Source organism: Arachis stenosperma, chromosome 3 (assembly GCF_014773155.1).
Source record: "Arachis stenosperma cultivar V10309 chromosome 3, arast.V10309.gnm1.PFL2, whole genome shotgun sequence".
Lineage (NCBI taxonomy): Eukaryota > Viridiplantae > Streptophyta > Magnoliopsida > Fabales > Fabaceae > Arachis > Arachis stenosperma.
Window position 1 is genome coordinate 33,671,132 of NC_080379.1, and position 22,590 is coordinate 33,693,721.

Sequence of the window (22,590 nt, forward strand, 5' to 3'; positions counted from 1 at the left end):
GGCATTTGTTGATTTGAATTGAATTGCTGGCTTCGGCATCCACATGCTCGGCATGTTTATTTTGTTACGTGCTATGAATTTGCTTAGTTTCGATTTTTTTACTACTATATGTTTCTCAATTTGGATTAGTTAAACTAGAATTCCGGTAATATGTACGGATGCAAAGTTATTTTGCTTGAGTTGCTAGATTCTGCACATGCTTCACTAGTTTCTTTTGTTATGTGGTTTGGGAGTAATAAAGAAAAATTGGATTAGATTTAGTTTAATTTTTCTTGAATTGAAGTTAGATTTGAGTTAAACTATTTAAACATGGTGCAGGATAAAATTTTGATTAATTTGTTAGATATTTATTATCAATTAAAGCAAATATTCATTTTACTATATATGCGGATGTTCATTTTATTCTGTGTTGAAATTGAATTTCACTCTATTTTTTTGGTTATAATGAACGTAATCATTTAGTTATGCTTTGATGAAGTTAAGATTTTTTCCATAGGTTGTTGATTTTCTTTTGAAACTTGGGGTTAATGAGTTATTGTTACACACTAGTAATTTATATGCCTAAAAATTGAGTTGTGCTCTTGTTTTCAGTGCACATCGGCTATTGCACAAGTTACAGAAAAGAAGAGCAAGGAAGAGAAAGAAGGATCACAGTTACAATCTCTAGCAGCCAAAATGTTGGAGAAAGATTACAAGTAGAGAGCTCCTAACAAGCTTCCTTAACTTACGACCACCTTGAAGAGCTTAATACTATCATTATGATGCAACATTTCTTGAAGATTCTTGTTATTTTAACCCATATTTTTTAAATATTGATGACTAACTGTTGGCTCTTTAGTATTTCTCTAAACTATAAATTATATATCTCATGTAAATATTTTATATAATTAAAAAAAATTCTTTTAATTTTGAATTAAGACTTTATTTTTTTCAAGTTAATAGTAATATTTACAGTGATCGTATTTTAATCCCTAATTCCTAAACCATAAAACAAAAGAAACATGCAGAGCATGTGCATGCAAATTCCAAGAAATCAAGTAAAGGATAAATGATGTACCAAAAATAAACATCCAATTTAAAAAAAAGTAATAATTTGCATACACAGTAAAATGAACATTCGCATTAGTTGATAGAAAAAACAAATAACGAATTAATAAAAAATATCACTCGTGCACCATGTTTAAATGGCGTAACAGAAACCCAACTTGAATTCAGTCAATTTAAACTAAATCTAATCCAATCCACGCAACAAAAGAAAAAACTTGCGGGACATGTACAAGCACAATTCAGGAAATCAAATATAAGACAAATTGTATACCAAAAATAACTATCCACTTTAGAATGGAAAGAACCATCCACAATTATAGTAAAATGAACATCTACTTTAGTTTGAATAGCTTAAAGTATAGTACATGATGCATATCAATCATTGATTCAGAATAGAAAAATCAATAATTTATATGGTAATAGATTATTTGTTTATGAAACTTATGGTGCCCATAAAACTCCAATTGGGATGGTGAATAGAGTATTATATACAGTATTTCAATATAGTAAAATTTTACTATTTTCAAACACACTTTTAATTGCTATAATTGATTATAGTGCACAAATAAATAAAAATCTAGATTAGTTTTTTATTTGTATAATATTTTTTTAAATTATATTATATGTTGTTCCATGCTTGTAAATTGGTTTTTATGCAAAGTAAGTTTAATAAAAATAATTGATGCAATTGAAATTCCATTTAACTCGGTATAATGAATTGATATGTAAAATAATACAAATTCTAATTTCTTACATGCATGAGTTAGATTCTGTAACCAAGAAGAAAATAAATTAGATTAGTTAGTTACATCATGTTAATTGAGTAAACTTGAGATAACAATCTACGTAAAAAAATTATTATTTAATAAAGATTTACATTTTTTTAGTTAGACTAAGCAACAAAGAATTATTGGTTTGAAAACGAAACAATAGTTATAAACCATAAAATTCTTATGCACCCAGTTGAGTTTGTCCACTTTAGAGGCTTTCAATTATTGTGATCCATTTTTCATTAACAGAATTATTTATGTTATTATTTTTTGGGTGTGTGCAAGAAGATGTAAGAGAAGAGTAGACTCAATATAAGCATTGACAGAAAAATTTTTAAAAGATGCAATGAATGGAAGTGCACTCCAATTTGTCTTGACTAGGCCACCTTTGTAGCCCAATCTTTAGCGTCCCATAAGCTTTCATACATTTAAATTGGCTTCTTCATTGAAAATAGCACACTCCTTGATTCATAGTTTTTGAATTCTCTAATGGGAATATCCACGTATAGGCTGAGTACACAGAGTATTAGTTAAATGGAATAAATAAACATGCATCCCTTTGGATTAATTAATTAACTAATAAAAAAATTGATACATACATAATGGAGAGTGAATTCTCTAGAATGGAGTAAGCGTTAAAAATCAGAAGTGGGATCAAACCATAGATAATTGTTGTTCTCTGTCACGTTTGCCTTATGTGATTACATTAGTGTGAAGAATGTATGGGTTGCCACTATAATTTTCAAGAAATTCAAAGTCTATTTCATCCCAAGTTGATCTGTCTGATTATAACTGCACTAGTGAGTATTCTATCTAGTTAATTAAAAAATTAATTAACATAATAATATGAAGAGAATTGAAAGAGATGAAGGAAGGTATATATATATATATATATATATATATATATATATATATATATATAGGAAAAGGTCAGGAACAAGTTTGAGCTGAATTTGGAAGTGGCAAAAAAGATAGTGATCAACGTCAAAAGACAGTAAGAAGCTGGTCAAGCATCTTAGCATGCTCGTCACAATCTCATCACTAACCCAAACAAGATTTTTCTTATAAGAAATAGGAAGGTCAGGAAGAGATAAAAGAGGGTTTAGAAGCATATTGTACAACAGTAGACTTTGTTCCAACAAATCATATAGAGAAAATGAAAATGTCTGAAAAGAAAACAATGAAATTGAATTTGAACACAATCAATCAATAGTCTAGACTCAACGGAACATTAAATTGAACATAAAACACAATCAATGAAAAAGACGAACGGCGACTGTACTTGCATGGTCGGTAATTGCAGCGGCGCGTAGGAGAGGAATCTGTGATGGCGCAACAGAGGTGGGGGTGGTGCAAGAGGGAATCCATACACGGAGGATGCTGGGGGTGTGATGGTGCGACGGGGATGGGGAGGCGCAAGGGGGAATTCGTGCAGCGCGACGGAGGATGTTGGGCAACGGCTATCAAGAGATGAGAAGTGCGGCTAGGGAGAGGAGGAAAATGTTTTCTTATTCGTTACCCTAAAATCAACCTATACCAACAACTTCGGAATCAGAATCAGAAGGATAAGATAACTTCATCGCAAATCTCTCCACACTCAAACCACTAAATCCCCAAATATCGGACCACCAACAAAAGACCTCGTCAAATATCTCTGTGCAAGTCGGAGAGCCATTGGTCAAGAAAATCCTGATGGACCCAGGAAGCAGCGCATATGTACTATTATATTCAACATTTCAGAAAATGAAGTTAAGTGACAAAGACCTACAACCATCATCTGGAAAACTGGTAGGTTTTTCAGGTGAGCGAGTCTCTATTTGAGGTTACATCTGGTTATAGACCATACTAGTAAACTATCCTGAACATAGAACTATTGACATACAATATCTAGTAGTTGATTGCAAAAGTTCTTACAATATAATTCTAGGCAGACCCTCTTTGAATGTATTCAATGCTATTATTTTCACTGTGCATTTGTATGTCAAGTTTCTCTCGTAGGATCACAAAGTAGTAACAATCCATGGAGACCAAAGGGAAGCCAGGCAGTGCTATAATGCTAGCCTGAAGAATGAATACTCAAGACAGCCCGAACACCAGTATGTTCAAGCAGTATACAATTCGGAATAATTACCCCCTCGAACCAACCATCAAGAACGATCGATGCCTACTAATGACCTCACAAAAGGTCAACTAATGGCCGAAGAAGAAAAATATACATACCTTGGCAATGCACTGAAAAATGAAGAACGAGAACAACTAGCCAAGCTATTAAGGCAAAATGTCGATCTATTCGCGTGGACACCGATAGATATGCCAGGGATAGATCCCAACGACATCTGTCACAAGTTAGCAATCAACCTAACAATCCGACCTATAGCCCAGAAGAAAAGACACCTCGGCAGAGATAAAAGGGCAGCTTCCCTAGAGGAAACCCAAAAGCTTCTCAATGCGGGCTCCATCAAAGAACTCAGATACTCCACTTGGTTAGTCAACGTGGTAATGGTAAGAAAGAATAACGGTAAGTGGAGGATGTGTGTAGACTATACAGACCTTAACAAAACCTGTCCAAAGGACGCATACCCCCTCCCATGCATTGATAAACTAATTAACAGTTCCTCCGGTTTCCAATGTTTGAGCTTTATGGATGCCTATTCTGGTTATAACCAAATAATAATGTATTTGGCCTACCAGGATAAAACTGCTTTTATTACTGACAATGAAAATTTTTGTTATAAGGTTATGCCATTCGGGCTCAAAAATGCAAGTGTCACATACCAAAGGCTCATGGACAAGGTCTTTTCAAACCAAACCGGCCAAAGCATAGAAGTCTATGTCGATAACATGATGGTAAAGACACTACATGCAACAAACCACATTAAGGACTTAAAAGAAATATTCCAACAACTTTGAATGTACAACATGAAACTTAACCCCGAGAAATGCGCCTTTGGAGTGCAAGGTGGGAAATTCCTCGGCTTTATGCTCACCTGCCGAGGTATTGAAGCTAATCTCAAAAAATGCCAAGCGATTCTAAATATGAGAAGCCCAAAGACAGTTAAAGAGATTCAACAACTAACTGGTCAGCTAGCAGCACTGGCCAGATTTTTACCCTGCATAGCTCATCGATCACACCATTTCTCTAAAACTATAAGAAAACAAGAGACATTCGAATGGACCGAGGAATGTGAAGCAGCCTTCACCGAGCTTAAGACTATACTCTCAGAACTACCAATACTCCAAACACCAGAAGTAGGTAAACCACTATACCTCTATTTATCTGTTAATAATCATGCTATTAGCTCTATCTTGGTAACTGAGATAGGAAAACAACAACACCCAGTATACTTCGTCAGCAAGTCCCTCCAGAATGCCGAGGTCAGATATCCGAAGCTGGAAAAACTTGCTTTGGCCCTCATAACAACGGCCAGACGATTGCGGCATTACTTTCAAATCCATACCATCATAGTCAGAACTGAACAACCCCTCTGACAAATTCTAACGAAACCTAAATTGGCGGGGAGGCTAATTAAATGTTCGATCGAGCTATCTGAATATGACATCCAATATAAATTTCAAGGAGCCATCAAGTCTCAGGTGTTGGCCGATTTCGTAGCAGAGCTCACCATAGAAGAGTATGATTCCATGAAGAACAAATGAACATTATACATCGATAGAGCTTCAAACACTAAAGGCTCAGGAGCAGGAATACTGCTCGAGGATGAACATGTGACAGCTTTAGAACAATCCATACAATTTACCTTCCATGAGAGTAATAACTAAGCAAAATATAAAGCGCTTATAGCAGGGTTACGATTGGCCCACACAATGGGCGTAACGCAGCTAAGTGTCAAATGTAATTCTTTGCTCGTGGTACAACAGGTAACAGGTAACTTTCAGGTAAGAGATCCACTATTAGAGAAATACAATATCATCGCTAATAACCTTATTAACAGTTTTCAGACATTCGATATTTCCCATATACCTCGGGAACAGAATGATAGGGCAAATATCCTCTCAAAATTAGCAACAACGAGAAACCAAACTAAAACACCTATATTATCTCAATTAACACTCGATGAACCTAGTGTTATGCTAACAACAATTTCGAGTCTTTCACAGGAAGAGGACTGGCGAGCACCTTTTATACGTTATCTACAAACAGGTGATATATCTAGTAGCATTCAAAATAAAAGGAAATTCAAAAGAAGAGTAGGTTTCTATGCACTGCTCGGATCCGAGCTATACAAGCGTGGATTCACAAGGCCTCTCCTCAAATGCCTAGACACGACAGATGCTAAGTTAGCTATGGACGAGGTACACGGAGGCATTTGTGGAACACATATAGGAGGATGAAGCTTAACCTCCAAGATCCTCCGAGCAAGTTATTACTAGCCGACGTTACAACAAGATTGCATGTATAAGGTTAAACATTGTAACCACTGCCAACATCATGCACCAGTCATTCACAACCCAGTCGAGTAGTTACACTCGTCCGAGGTAAGCTGGCCATTCAATAAGTGGGGGCTGGACATCCTCGGACCCTTCCCACGTGCACCAGGCCAGGTTAAATTTTTAACTGTTGCTATTGACTATTTTACAAAATGGATAGAAGCAATACCATTGGCAAAAATAACTTCCAAAAAATGATTTCTTCTGTATGGAGAAACATACTCTGCCGATTTGGTATCCCTCAATCCATTATAACTGATAACAGTAGATAATTTATAGATAAAAAATTCACAACCTTCTTGAAAAATTTCAAAATAGTACAACAGTTTTCATCTGTAGAACATCCACAAGCTAATGATTTAGCTGAGTCTGCTAATAAGATCATTTTACAAGGCCTGAAAAAGAAACTCGAAGACTCGAAAGGAGAATGGGCTGAGCTCATCCCAGAAGTACTATAAAGTTATAACACAACAGAACAATCATCAACAAACAGCAAATACATCAAAATAGTGTTTTTGGCTTTAAGCCAAAATCCAACACCTACAAATCAAACATATAAAAAAAACAGTCTTTTGGCTATAAACCAAAAATCCACAAACAAACGACAAGGAAAAGAACATACATCCTAATCTATTGCAAACAATCATTGAGCATCTGGGTTCTCACCTTGCTCCTCCTTATCATCATCATCATCCTCTATAAGCTGACCATCCACAACAACTTTGCAAGGGTCCCTTGCGGGCAAGTCTACCTCAGAAGCCAAAAGCTTGGCTTGCTCCACTACTCTCTCAAAACCGACAGCAAACATCTAAAGGCCATGATCTTCTTTTTTAGTTTCTATTTGTTTCTTCTCGGTAACAAGCACCACCAATCTGACCTCAAGTGTAGCCTTCTCTTCTTTGAAATTCTTTTCATCATTCTCAGAGGTCGTCAATTTCTCTTGCAAGGAATTCACCAAGTCCAGCGCATCACGGAGCTTGTTTGATTTCTCCAGATTATCCTGTATCAATTGAGTCATTAATGCCTTATCAAAGGAGTCTCGAGCATGCTTAAGTTCTTGAGTTCGGCCAATACACATCAACTGAGCTCCCATCACTTGAAAAAACAGAACAAGAACAAAAATCACAGTCACTACGGATATAATGGGATATACATGCAGATATTGCGAGATACCAACATCACCAACGTTATGTATAAGCTTCACATCAGAGGAACTTTGGGCATGTTCATCAGCAACAATAGAAAATGGGAAGTGTTCACTCCATAACGAGGTCAGGTCATCATCACCCTTGTACCCATGAAGAATTTTTTGGTTGTCCGTAAAACTCTTCACTTGCTCTAAATTTACTTCTCTCCCACCAACCTTATCTTCAGACACCCCCACCCCTTCTCCTTTTTACCTTCTCTCCTTTTTCTTTTATAACTCACTTTCTTGGCCGGCGATGGCTGATTTACCTCCGCACCCTTTTTAGCCACAGTATGACTACTTGACCCTTGCTTCTCTACATTCTTGCTACAAAAAAATGCTCGCAAACCACTTGAGGTTACCTTCGGAGTTTTTTCTACTGCAATAAACATAATCAATATCAAACACCATAAATAACCAAAAACACATCCTACACATATAACTATTACCTATATACTCAACCAACGCATCCTTATCCGATTCAAGCTCAAGAAGATCCATAACAGATAACAAAGAAGACGAAGATATATGATTGACCAGGAACTCAACAATTATCTCATTTCTATACTCCATCCTATCCATATCTAATATCTGCCTAGGCCTCGGAACCCAAAAAAGAGAAAACTTCTCCAACAAACACTCATCAACATACCAGGGAAACTCGCCCTCGGCAACACTAACCTTCAGAAACATCGACTTAAATCCTTTATAAGACGACTTATACAAACTAAAAATGGCTTGGTCAGGGGCACTCGCCAGATTCAACCACCCCCTTTTTCACACTTTTACACTGGAAGAGAGTGAAAAATACCTCCAGCGACGGTTCAGATTCAAGATACTCCGTCAGCACCTCAAAAGCCCTAACAAAAGCCCATAAATTTGGATGCAATTGAAAAGGTGCACACTTAAGCTGCACCAGAACCCCTCGTTCAAACTCAGTAAAAGGCAACTTAACCCCAAGGTCCACAAAACGCAACTATACACAAAGAAAAACTCAAATCCTTCACCATGGTGGAACACGCGATCATCAGCACTACAAGACAAAAATTTAAGAGTAATACCACCACCCTCCCTAACCCACAAAGATGTCAAACCTAACTGACACACACTTCTATCATCATCAAAAACAAAAGCATACCCTTTCACGGACTCAGCCACCCATGCAAAAGAATCATTAAGATCCCAAACCCAAACTTCCTCAACAATTTTGTCCTTCTCATAAGCAATTTCCCTTTTTCCCCGACCCCTAACATTTTTCCTTTTCTCTATCACAACCTTTTTCCCTTTCTCCATCACTAAAGACGCAATGAAAGCAGAAAGACGAAGAGAAGATAAGTGAGAATAACTAATCTTTTTTGCTCATCTTCAGCAAATAATTTGAAAGCTGAAGCAAACTAAAGTCCAAATTTTTCCATATCCACTATACATTCGACCCTCTAAAATCCCAACAAAATCATAACCATTTATCAAATATGCAATGTAAAATTAGTTGACAGAAAAAATAACCGTTTCGGTTCTCAATGCACATTAACTGCAAGAGTCTCATCAAATGTCTATCCCCTTTTCCAAAACATTTAATTCAAAATCAAAATATATATCACTTTCAAATCAATCGCCAAAACATAAAGCTTTCCCAACTTCCAACGCCTCAGATAAACCAAACCGAACTAAAGGGGCTCTACCATTCCAATTCCGAGGAATACCTGAACAAAGCTCGATCCGTCTATACTTCGGACACTTGGCACGCAAAGGTCGCCCCGTTTCGAAACCACCAATAAACACATTGAGCTTGGGGGCTTCCACTGATCCTGATTCCGAGCTATAATTCGAATAAGCTCAACCTGCTTATAACTCAACAGGTCGACCTTGAGGGCTATGATCCGTTACCCTAAAATCGGCCTATACCAACAATTTCAGAATCAGAATCAGCAGGGTAATATAATTTCACCGCAAATCTCTCCACACTCAAACCACTAAATCTCCAAATATCGGACCACCAACAAAGGACCCCATCAAAATCAGTAATAGAAATACGAATAACGGCCTAAAAGTAATTCAATATATATAAGTGACTCATTGAGTCATAGGTACGTGATTACTCTACTCTCTACTCTGAACACCTCACACTCTTACTTACTTGAGCGTTGGAGTCCCTTTGCAGGTGCCCAATGCCGCCTCTTCACAAAAAGACGACGTTCCACCCTCTTGTCTCAAAAGAAAGCTTGTTCAAATACCAACAGAACGAGCTATACCTCATAGATATCTTTCACGCAGGAACATTTTCTAAAATAAAATTAGGCTTAGTTAGAGCAGTTTCCTTTATTTTAATGAGTTTTAATTTTAAGATTAATTTAAAATTAATTTTATCTTCTTTTTTAATTCGTTATTCACATTGTTTACTATATACGTTGCTTTCCTATACTTTCTCATTTAATTATGCAAATGCTTATAACCTAAGTTTCATTACAATTGTATACTTAACGATCATCTCCTATCTCTTCAACAATAATATTAACATTAAATCATTTCTTTTTTCTACCATCAAAACATGAATCGATTAGATTTTTATAAAATCTACTTTAATATCATGGGCTCTGAACATAATATAACTCTACACGTGATTATATATATATAAAAAAATATTATTTTCATCGAGTAGACATTTAACAAAACATTTATATTTTATTCATGAATTTAAAGTGAAAATACATTTTAGTTAACATACAAATGTTTTGCTAAGCGAGGAGTAGCAAAAGCAATCAAGGGCTCAACCTTAGGCATGGTCATTCCGTAGACTTCTCTTGTATCAATATCTTGAGGATTTAAGCCACGTGGCGGAGCCCAATCAAAGCAATGAAAAAGTCGAGCCAAAGCCATTAAAACCAAGGTGACTCCAAGTGGTGCACCAGGACATTTCCTTTTTCCAGCACTAAAGGGTAGTATTTTGAAATCTACTCCATGGCTAATCTCAACCCTACCCCCGTCAACTAGCAAGTGCCTTTCGGGCCTAAACTCCTCAACATTGTCCCAAATCTTAGTGTTACGACCCAAACCATGGGTGTTGATGAAGACACGTGTCTTTGCAGGTATATCAAAGCCGTTGATGGTGGTGTCACGAAGAGATTCATGTGGAATGAGGAAAGGCCCTGCTGGGTGCATCCGAAATGTTTCACGTACAACGCATCGCAGGTAATTAAGGTGGACTAAATCAGATTCCATCACCATTCTGTTGGGACCCACTACTGCATCAAGCTCTTCTTGAATTTTACGAAGGACATGGGTATGTTTGATTACTTCAGCCATTGCCCATTCATTCGTCACAGCCGAAGTATCTGTTGCTGCAGCTATCATATCCTTAAAAATGACAATCATTATTTAAACAATAAATATATTATAATAATAACGCAAACCTGTAAATTTTTAGGACATTGACAAATATGTCTATGAATAAATGAAATTAATTTTATCTTTTATAAAATCGAGTAAATTATTATGTTTATCTGTAAATATTTAAAATATTGGCAAATTTACTGGTTAAAAATAATATTCGAATATTTTTTTAAAAAAAACTTAAACTTTTTAAATAAGTTCTTTTAAAAAAAATTTAAAATATAAAGACTTTTATCATAAGTCAAAAACTAAAAAAAAAAAAAATAGGTTTTGAAGTTCCCAAACGACCTAGAATGCTAGTTTATTTTTCAAATGAATATAATTAAAATATTGATAATGGAAATGTTAGTTTATGTTAGCTTTAAGCAGCGATTTCATATTAAGTTATTTTTAAAAAATGTGACCTATAACTATTAACGATTGGGTCAGGTGAATATTTGTAAAACATGATAATCTATTTATTAGAAAAATGTCCGGATTTTTTTTTCTATACTATACAAATAAATAGTGGTTCCAATTTAACATAGTAAATATTACTAATGAAAAATTAGTTAAGATTACCAATTTACCATTACATTATCCGTGTATAGAGTTAGAAAGAGTAAGACTGTTTTTGTTTATTCAGCACCTCATTGGAATTAAAAAAATATATTAAATGAATAAAATAAAACGTTAAGAAACAGAAATATCATTTAACGGCCTAATGAAATGTAAATACCTGAATCAAAGCTTTGATTTCTGTATCATCCAAACACGCTTTTCCATCTTCGCCTGGCAGTGATAGTAAAATATCCACAAAATCCATTTCTTCATCATCTTCCATTCCCATATTATTCTTCTTCTTCTTCTTCTCAATTCTTGCTTTTCTATGTTCTTCAATAATTTTGGTGTGAAAATCATCCACTTTCTTTTCGACTTCCTTCATTTTCCTTTCACATTGATAAGGATCCACCCACCTCCAAATTGGCAAGTAGTCACCTAAGTATATCACACCCAATAACCAAAACAATTCATGGGTTATGTGCATGAAATCCATAGCCTCTTGTGGGCCTGCTGATTTAGATCCAAAATATTGCTTTCCTAGCAACATTCTAGTCACATTGTTCATTGAAAATGCACCCAACACTTCTCTCAAGTTAATGGGCTTTCCGGTTTGGGCTTTAGCCCAAACATCCTTAACAAGGTGGTTGGCTTCATCTTGACGATGTTTTGAGAAGGATTCAAGTCTCTTTGTGGTTAACAAATGTTCCATGCAAATTCTTCTCATTCGCTTCCAATGTGGGCCTAAAGGGGCCAATGCAACATCCCCACACCCATAGGCTAAATGAACAGCGGCAAGAGTGTGTGGACGAGAGGCAAAAACATCATCTTGGCGAACAAGTATTTCGCGTATGATATCAGGATCATTAGTAGTAATTGCATCAATGTTACCCAATTTAAGATAAACTAAGGGTCCATATTTATCGCATAAAGATGCTAAATCTCTATGTGGAAGTTGCCCTAATTGGAGAAGATTGCCAACGATTGGCAACCTTGGTGGGCCAGGAGGGAGTTTGGGGTGCTTATTATGCAAAGATAAAATTTTTTGTGTGAACCATTGCCAAATGAGTTTAGAGGCTAGTAGTCCTCCTATGAGTAAGGTTGAGAAAAATATGGGCAAAACCATTTTCTAATTTCAACAATTTGCACTCATCAAATTAAAGAAATTACATGTATATATATATTGTGTGACCATTGTGTACTCAATGGATGAAGCTATTTCATGTTTACATTTACTCGCCTTGATAATTCACAATCTTTATGTGGTGTTCTATCTTTTCTTTTCTTTTCTTCTATTTATCATTTTCTTGTTATAAACACTATTTTATGTGAACACGCCAATAACGTGGGGTTGGAGGTCATGCATTTGATGATTCTTAACAAATTCATTTCTTCGTAAGCAGATGAATGTTGCATTCCTTCTAATTTGGTTTTTGACTTTTGGTATATAATTACGAGAAGCATGGCCTCTTAATTAGGTAGCGAATTTCATTGTTTGGATAATTTAGGTGGTCAAACCACAAATATAGGTGACATCAAAGTTTATGCGAGTCGTTATTAAATAACTAGAAAAAGTCAATCTGAATCCGCGTTGATGATGATAATGATGATAATAGCAAATCAGAAATGATTGTTGTTAGTCGGTAAACACAATAAACTCAAGAGACAGAGATAGGTGAATTGAGCATTAAAAATTTTAATAAACTTTTCATAAATAATAAGGAATACTACTGGAGTAATAGAATTACATTAAGTTCTATATTGTAAACTCTTCATAGTTCATAACCTTGGATTTGATTTTCTTATTTCCTTTTGTTGCTTTATCGTTGTTGCATGCTTCTCAAATTCCTATATGTATGTGTGTGTGTGTGTGTTTTTTTTTTTACACTTATGAATTTAAGTTATATTAAATATTAAAATTATTGAATCATCTTTTAACTTTTAAACTTTTAATTTTTTAATTTCTGTTGTCTTGATTTTGAAAATGAAAATTCGAGTTCATTCTTATTTAATTTTATATTCTTATGCATCCAAAAGTATTTAGAAAAAATTACTTTTTCGATTATAGTTATATTGCTTTCAGTTTTACTCCAGATATTCGTCATAAACGAGTCTGAACAATAAAATTTTCTACTAGTATTAACATCCTAAAAGCATACCAGCGAAATCCATGTGAAAAATAATGAAGAGATAACATACTTTGAAACTCTATTGATTGACTACAAATTATATGATATGTTTCAGGGTTGGGAGTTGGAACTTGGAGGCAAAGAAAAGAAAAAGACAGGACTTTGAGCGTAAAATGGAGTCAAGTTAATTCTTCAAGACTTGGTCAATCCCAAGCCCTAAAAATATTCATAACACACAAAGCTCACCCTGAAATCCGTTAGCTGCAAGTGTTTAAGAAATGTGCCGTGACTACCAATGTACACTTTTGGCGATCATAGATTTCATAACCAAACAAATAAAACGAAGAGAACACATAAACCTATACAAAAATTTTAGCTATTGTAAAATAGTACGTAACTACGTATAGAGCTCAATGAAGGATGCGCTAATTTTAAAGACAGATCAACGTAAAGCACATAAGAATTCTGACTTCCAAGATACGGAAATTAAGAGGAAGCTGGAGGCTAGTTGGAATATAAACTCACAAGTTAGACAACAATTTGACCATATTTTCCATTTAAAACTGACAGTTCATATCATACACTTGAACGTTTGAAGCCGTAAGTTTGAACCCAATCATCAGGCACCGCTTGCATATAATCGAGTCCATTCCTTTGCTGCAGGTTAACAAACGACACATTCCAAAGAGAATATGAATATTGTATTGCATTGCTGGCGGATATCAATATCAACTAATTTCCAATATACAAATTATAAATGCAGATACGCCTACCTGTTTCAACAGCCTCGGCCTCATTTGATTTCCAGTGCTTTGCAATATTCTCAGAAAGTGGATCGTCCGGGTTTGGTGCACTCAAAAGAGCCTGAATACTAGTTGTGCCAACGAATTCATATTATCAGAATATATAATAGTCACTGTGAAAAGAGCATCTTAGTTAAATAGTTCCCTTTGACTTGCCCCAGGACATTTTCTTCATTATTTGGTGTTCTATAAATTAAATGGGGATGAAAGTATGATTCATACATATTCAGTAAGACATAAAATGAAGAAAAAGAACACAGATTACTCTTTCTGTAAGCGAAGTTTTTCCAAACAAAATGCAGAGTTCTTCAATACCAGCAGAGTAACTAAAAAAAAGGGGGAAAAAGAAAGTATTTTTCATAGATTTGCAAACTGGCATACATGGAAATCTGTATTCATCTTAATATGTATCATCAGTTTTTTTTTTTTTGCAAACTCAACATCAAAGGCAAGACGGTAACCAGTTGCTTCATGAAATAAAAAGATATGCGAAGAGAATAAGGAAATCCAGAAGCCGAACATACATATACCTCAAAAGAACGGTGCGTATCTGAAGGGCAGGACTCCACTTATCTTTAAGAATATCAAGACATATCCTGCCAAGCTGATTTAAACGCGGGTTTTTTCAGGATAAAATAATTAAACATGCAGCAGTGTGAGAGAATTATCTATTGAAGAATTAATTAATAATGTAGGGCAAGAAAAATGCACCTTGTCAATGTTTGGGTGATATATTTTCGTCAGAAATCTAACCTGTAAAAAGCAATGCATAGGAACAATTGAAGAAACATCAAAATGCCATTTATCCTAGTAAAAACTAAAAAGTAGGATTTTAATATGGATTCATAAGAAAAAGAACTTTGAAAAGATTGAAGAGAGAAAAGGATTAAGACAGAAAGGATGGTAGACAAAGTCAGGAGAGCATTATTTAACAATTAAAAGAAAAAAACCCAATCACTTGCACAGAAGAGCTGTAAGTGGCACACCGACTACACCCTTTCAGTAAACCGTGAAATTCGAGTATCCTGAAAATGCTAATCAGTACCCTAGTTCTATGTCCTAAAGAAATCTAGTAGTGACTTCAGACTCTGAAGCCACAGAAAACAAAATATCCTGTAATTTTGCTTTAAGATAGATTTGGTTTTTGAAAATAAGTATCCACAGTTCTCATCCAAAAATGAAGTTAATAATAGATTTCAAACCAATTTGTAGAGATGTATATAATGGTCAACCTGAAGGTAAAATCTTTCAGTGATATTACAAGTAAACTATACAATTTACCATTTGTCAATTGTAAACCACGCGTAATATTTGCAAAACAAACACTGCAAAATTTACTTCACTCAATGCAAGGGCATTTCAATTCCACTTGCTCTCTTTAGAACCAGTTATATAACATTCATAGAACTGTCTTCAGTTTGAAGATAACCCATGCTTTCTGACACTATGCATGTTACTCAAAAGTCCACCATTCGCTCGATTTATATCAATTTTGTATCCTATATTCAATTTCTACATCAATTAGTTTCGTTCAATACCCAATCAACATATTAAGATAGTATATAAAATATTTTTTCTTTAGAAAAATTACAAGTATTTTCAGTTTTTTCATTGATGGAATCCTGGAATTGATAATAATCTAATATAAACAAAAATTTCACATCAATATTCAAGAAAAATAAAAGGTAAAATACACAACAGTGCAGGTTAACACAGATAAAATGTAAGGAGGATATTCTATTCAACAATTTAAACAATGCCAATTTCCAAGTTCTTAGTATGTCAGTTTCAGAAAGGGAAGGCATTAAGAAAAATAAGTGGACCAGAGGGATGTTCGATTGAGGACATGGGTATATCACCCAACCTAGAAAAGTAGAGTAAGAGTTAATGAAAATAACAGTGGTAATACTTTTGGCAGTGCAATAGAAGAGAATAAAAGTAAATTAACCTTTGGAGCAGCCATTGGATATTCTTCTGGCAAAAATAGCTCTAATTTGAAGACTCCACCTAGTAATACAAGCAAAAAGGCATGCATATTGGTAAAAAACAAGTCAGGTATCCACACATTTCAAGAGAAAATAGACAAGAGGAATTAAACCCATGAATGACATGAAAATTATATAACAAAAATATATATCGCATTCCACTTCCAAACATGATTCTATAAAGAAGGTATCAAAATATGATCTAAGAGAGCATTTGCATGTAACACTGATTACAGATTGAAGAGTTGACTCCAATGTTACGAATATGAATGAACATAAAAAGGATAAACCACAATTTTTTATACTGTTTTGGGAGGTAATTTCAAAATCTTATAAAAATAGTAAGCACAATATTATGAGATGAATGAGCAGAATACAAGTGATAGTACCCTAAAAGCTCGAGGTTAACTAGATAACCAGTGGAAGAAATCTAACAATAAAGATATGCAAGTATATAAAAGGAACTCCTTATTCTGTAATGGTTGTGCTTAAACCTCTGCTCACGAATTCAAAAGATAGACTTGTAAGGGTTCCACCCTAGCAAAATCACCACAAGTGTAGAATAGTAAGAATTTGCGACAGAGGAGAGCCCATCCCAAAAACACCAGGCTTGTAAATGCCAGAGAGATGGAAATGGTTCAGATTGAAGAAAGGTAACTATTGAATATCAGAGAGAAAGTGCTTATTTATTAATGGTTCATAGAGAACATAATCAAGAAACTTATCAACTCTACCAACCTTTTCTTACTCAATCCAGAGGATCCCCTTTTTCATTCCTATAGGTATTAACTTCCTAAGATATACTCCAACTACCTAACCAGTAATGTTCTACCAGAGAGTCTCTACTACAAATAGGAGTTCTTGGTCTCGCCTAGCCAATTAAGGACACATGCCCCTTTGCATTTGCCAACTCCATGTTGCAATTTTTCTTCATATTCATAAAACGTTAACTACTTCAGAAAAATAAAAAAGACTAAAACACAGCACCAAAAGACAAAGGAAAAGTCAAAACCTACCCCCAACTCTCTATAGAGGGACTGTGAACCAGCACAGAGTTTCAAACTTTCAATAAGTAGCAACAAAATGTGTCAATAACAGGCACATAAAATAGATAACATAAAAATATATAACAAAATCATTCCCACGCATTAAAGCAAAGCGTAATTGCTTACAGCAACTCTCCATGTACTACCGAAAATACCAAACAAAGGAAAATGAGTGAGCTCATTGCTACCTTCGTACGGTGACTGGGTCGGCCCGAGGATCATTACATTGAAATATCGCATATTATCTTCCGAAGGGGAAGCACTAATTCCCGGTGCTGCATTAACATATCATAATATCAGGTAAAATCCGTGCATTATAATTATTATTATTATTGTTATTGGATCAGCGAGGTAACAACTTCCAAGGAACATGTTAAAAGATGCTAGTTTCTAGATATATACACTTAAGAAAACATAAACAAGCAACTAACTCAACTAAGAATATAAAATTAAATACATAAACAAAGAGTAACAAAGTATAAAAACCTAAAAGCTACCTGGCTCACTGAGCAAACGCTGCGTTTCCTGCTCATATCAAACCAGTGAAAGAAAATAGCAATGATCAGCACGTTGAACAAATGGAATTCTTTAAGAGAAAAATCCAAGATTTTGAAGATAAAGAAACGAATAAAAGCCTAACATCCTTCGGTTTCCCCTTTTATCGTAGTGGAAAAAGGGCAATTTTGGAATTGAGCCATATGGAAGAATGAGGTTTTCGAGTTTCTTTGGTTTGCTCAGAAAGCAAACCAATTGCATCAGAGGAATTAAAATTGGGGTTAGGGAACAAGAAAATGGATACGAACCTTGATGATTCTTCGAGGGAGGTTACTGTTGGCCATTGTCAGGGGTCGACTGCAATGCACGCAATAGGGTTTTCCCTCTTTTCAGAACACAAAGCGAGAGAGACAGTTCCTCAACTCCCCACTGTCACAATTCCAAATACGAACTAAGCTATTGGGCGTTGAACTTTTTTCTTTTTTTTGAGTAAACACCAATCCGGCCATATTGTCAATTCGGTCCTTGACTATTCTTTTCAAGGCCACGACGATTTTTGCCTTAAAAAATAATTCAATTTTAAATAAATTACTATTTGTACTGTGAAAGATATACATATAGACGCTGATAAATATACTGATATAAGAATAAAACGACAATTATAATTACGGAAGATAAATTTTGTGTGCCAAAAAGGTCCTAACGGACTAATTGTGTAATCAACGTCGGGTACTTTTGACACACAAAGACCATCTTCTATAGTTACAATTGTCATTTTATTCTTATATGAATACATTTGTCAGCGTTTATATTTTTCATGAGTACAAAGAATAATTCATTCTACAATTCTTAATAAAATTATTTTAGAATAATATAATTTTTTAAAAAATAAAAAATTTATGAAATAATAGAGTTGCTAACCTCATCTGCTGCAGATAGAATTGAGCGCTGAGCAAATTAATGGGTGGGTCAGCGGATTGAGGTTTAATCCTACTCTATCAACTCGCTATATATAGAGAGAAAGAATAAGAAATCAACGCTTTTTTTTTTTGAAAAATGTAAACAATAAGTAATAAAAAAAAGTTAGTTTTAATTTTAAAAATTAAATTTTTAATTAATTAGATATAATTCTTTTAATGAACCTGAAATGCGACCCATTGTTTGGATTTTTTAAATTACCCCACCTTTTATCTTTATCTTCTTTTTCAAATTCTAAACTTTCACAATCCTTCCACCACCAGCACTTTTTCCCATAGCACTTTCTCCATTATCACTGCCTTCCCTCTTTCTCTCTACTGCCACTACTCACCATCACCACCACCATCCTCACTCTCTCTCAATTGGTAATATACAACACTCAAGAATCATGTTCTTCTTTTTTGTCTAAATGGTGAAAAATTATTGAGTTCCATTGTTGTGCACTCTTAATTCAATATTTTTTCTTATAATAACAACATATCGGTACGCCATGGTGTGTTCATCGAACCAGAATAGGAGTATGAAAGCGCACTTCCTGCTCAGGAATTTGACGTCTCTTCTTACTGCATAGGTGCGCACATTGAACTCCTTGGTCCCTCCCTCAGAGAACCTATTGTCTACGATTTTGGTACCCCTTATTATAAGCAAATGTTTGATGACTTTCGCAAAAAAGACCCTGAACTATATCCTCCTCTTTTAGTGAATCAATTTTTCATTTTCTCTACTTTTCAGAGATCATGAGTTGCTTCAAATAGGTAAAGAATAAAAAGAAAAAATCGAATTTTTAGGAAAGACTAAGTGTGAGGGGAGAAATGTGGCTAGAGGTATGAGTCGTCGAAAGTGAGCTGTTTGTAGAGGAGGATGGCGGACATGACTTGAGCCTCCTGGTGAGGGGAGGTGGAAAGGAGGTGTGCGAACTTTAATGAAAGGATGTCAAGATCAATCTACTTGCAAATATTGAAGAACAACTTGGCGTGGAAATGCTGCTCGTTGGAGGAAGACATCAGGTGTGAGTAGGGGTGGCAATATGTACCCTACTCGCGGGTATTCAACCCGACCCCACCCAGTTGGGTAGGGTGCGGGTAGGGTTTTCGTGCGGGTCGGGTAGGGTGCGGGTTGAGCATCAACCCTACCCGACCAACCCGTACCTTATATATGTATATGTTATATACTTATATAAAAATATTTTTAAGTGGACGTTGAACCAAAGACCTCTCATTAAATGCAAAAGATTCTTAGTCATTAAAAGAAGATCATTAATTGATAATTTAATAAACTTTTTTTTACATAAAAGTCAATTCTATTTTAAATTATCATAAAGTTATATAATAATATTGCATCTTTTTTTTATAATCCGCGGGTAGGGTCGGGTACCCGCGGGTTAAGAGCGGGTAGGGTTAGGGTTGAGATATTATCAACCCGCGGGTAGGATAGGGTTGAGTTTATATAAAAATCTCAACCCACAGGTAGGGTTAGGGTTGGCTCAAAACCTTACCCTACCCTACCCATTGCCACTCCTAGGTGTGAGATTAGGGTCTTGAATGGAGATGAGGATAGATCGGCGCCCAACACGACGGCCAATTCCAATTATTGCAATTGAATTGACTTGGGATCTATTTTTTATTTTTTATTTTTTATTTTTTGCCTTTTGATGGCTGATGATGATTAAAAAAAAAGAAGAATGAAGGTTGTAAAAATTTAAAATTTTAGAAAAAAAATAAAAAAAGATAATTTAAAAATTTTATTAAAATATCAATAAAAAATTATGGTTTAAATATTGTTGTTACATAGAATTCATTTTTTATGTGTATTATGATAATTTTTTTGTTTAATGGATATTTTCTTCAACGTTCACAAAATTTATAGATATAAATAGTAGTTTATTTTTTTTTATCTTAAAGAGTACTTGACTTAGCTAATGATCATTTTTTTTTCTTTTTGTATTGATGGAACCAAAAGATTTGTTGCATAAAATATAATAAACAAAAATTGAAGGTTGACAAGTCTAATGTTTTTTTTTAATATTATAGTTGAATCAAACAAAATATTGTATTCATACCTATCCCTCTTTATTCGTTGCTTATTTGTAAAAATGAATAATTTGTTTATATTTGAGGACCTGACGATAAATAAAGAAAATCAGAGCTAATTGGATATGATATGAATTTAATGATTTGAAAGAAATGGCAAAAACCAACTAGATATGGATATTAGTAATCTAATAAAAAGTAAAAAATAAATATAAATAAATAAGTAAAGTCAACTAGATATGAATTTCGAAATTTAAAAGAAGGGAGTCATGATAAAGATATCAAAAAAGTTTTTTTTTAAATATATTTTTTAAAAATTAAAATTTAACACATATAATCAATTAAATTGTATTATTTTTATTAAAATTAGACCGGATAAATCAATTTAGTAAAAAAATAATAAATTAAATTTTAAACCGGTATAAATTAATTTTTTTTATAAAAAATAATTACAATATTTTTATTATAAAAAATAACTAAAATATTCCTATTATATATATTAATTTTAAAAACTCTAAATCCTAACCCTATGACGACAGAGAAGAAAAGGATTAGAATTTAAAATTCTCAAAATTAATATATATAATAAGAGTATTTTAGTCATTTTCTATAATAGGGGTATTGCAGTTATTTTTTATAAAAAATAATATTAATTTAGACCGATTCAAAATTTATTTACCATTTTTCGGTAAAATTAATTTATCTAATATAATTTTAACAAAAATAGCACAATCTAATCGATTATATGCGTTAAATTTTAATTATTAAAAATATCTTTAAAAAAAAAGTTTTAAACATCTTTATTGAATTGACTTCCTTAAAAGAAATAAGTCATTCTGTCTCAACTGCACCACTCATTTGTTGCTCATAAGGAGTTGAATTAAGACATTAGATATTAAATTATTCCAAAAATCTATGAACTTCATTATCATTGAGATTTGGAGTAGTATCAATAATGATCCTTTTTGGTATCTCATATCTACAAATGAGATCTTTTTCATGAACTTGATGAATATTTTCTGAGTGAAACTAGCAAATGTGTCGCTTCAATCCATTTAGTGAATTAATCAATTGCAAATAGGATAAATCAACCATTTGAAGCCTTAGAGTTGATCGGATAATATAGATGCCCCACATTGAGAAAGACCATTTTGATATCATGTTATGCAATGGGAATGGAAGAGCATTAATTCTATCAGCATGCATCTCACATTTGTGACATTTTCAAATAATATAAGCAATGCAATCAGCTTCTATGGTGGACCAATAATAACCACTTATTAAAATCTTTTGTGCCATCTAGGGATGTCAATGGGGCGGGACGGGAGCGGAGGATGCCTCCCTGCTCCCCGTCCCCGCCTCCAGAATTAATCTTTGTCCCCGTCCCATTTTCCGCCATAGAGAAATAATTGTCTCCATCTCCATTCCCTGCATTTTTCGTATTCTCCGCGGAGTCTCATTTCTCATCTCCCTATATTTAACATTCATATGAAAATTATAATAAAAAATATCAAAAAAATTAGAAAATAAACTACAAAATATTATTACAAACACACAAACATATCTACAATTTAAATTTCACGTCGATCCAACGGTGAAAGAATGAGAAACTGCCATTCAAAGGTTAATGCTCAGTGTAAAAATGGGAAACCTAATTTCTCTCTTTGTGAAGCCAATTTCTCCAACTGCAAACGTCTAATCAACATCTCCACCGACCAGAATAAAGAAAAAAATGATGGAAA

General features: G+C 34.2%; 2 protein-coding genes across 2 annotated transcripts; both read right to left on the bottom strand.

Annotated features, from left to right (window-relative positions):
- Positions 1-7,074: 7,074 nt before the first annotated feature.
- LOC130965856 (uncharacterized) lies at positions 7,075-12,508 on the bottom strand. Its single transcript, XM_057890617.1, has 10 exons — positions 11,561-12,508; positions 10,178-10,806; positions 9,705-9,735; positions 9,358-9,496; positions 9,156-9,260; positions 8,530-8,747; positions 8,264-8,428; positions 7,902-8,133; positions 7,695-7,831; positions 7,075-7,554 (listed from the first exon to the last, which is right to left on the bottom strand). The coding sequence occupies exons 1-10, from the start codon at positions 12,506-12,508 to the stop codon at positions 7,075-7,077; spliced, it is 3,084 nt and encodes a 1,027-aa protein (XP_057746600.1).
- A 1,179-nt stretch (positions 12,509-13,687) lies between these two features.
- LOC130970456 (ubiquitin-conjugating enzyme E2 35) lies at positions 13,688-18,383 on the bottom strand. Its single transcript, XM_057896542.1, has 8 exons — positions 18,149-18,383; positions 17,843-17,870; positions 17,534-17,620; positions 16,263-16,321; positions 15,026-15,067; positions 14,845-14,918; positions 14,285-14,382; positions 13,688-14,168 (listed from the first exon to the last, which is right to left on the bottom strand). Exons 1-8 carry the CDS (start codon positions 18,182-18,184, stop codon positions 14,131-14,133), a joined length of 462 nt encoding a protein of 153 aa, XP_057752525.1. The 5' UTR covers positions 18,185-18,383; the 3' UTR covers positions 13,688-14,130.
- Between the last annotated feature and the right edge of the window lie 4,207 nt (positions 18,384-22,590).

Bases quoted from the DNA above. Each gene is read 5' to 3' on its own strand.
- LOC130965856 (XM_057890617.1), bottom strand. From the start codon at position 12,508: ATGGTTTTGCCCATATTTTTCTCAACCTTACTCATAGGAGGACTACTA. The intron at 9,261-9,357 runs GTATAGGCCGAT...GCTCGGAATCAG, and splicing joins TTCTGATTCTGAAATTGTTG to GATCAGTGGAAGCCCCCAAG. The intron at 7,832-7,901 runs GTAATAGTTATA...TGTTTATTGCAG, and splicing joins TGCGTTGGTTGAGTATATAG to TAGAAAAAACTCCGAAGGTA.
- LOC130970456 (XM_057896542.1), bottom strand. From the start codon at position 18,184: ATGGCCAACAGTAACCTCCCTCGAAGAATCATCAAG. The intron at 17,871-18,148 runs GTTCGTATCCAT...TGATATGAGCAG, and splicing joins TCCCTCGAAGAATCATCAAG to GAAACGCAGCGTTTGCTCAG. The intron at 16,322-17,533 runs GTAGCAATGAGC...TTGTATTACTAG, and splicing joins GACCCAGTCACCGTACGAAG to GTGGAGTCTTCAAATTAGAG.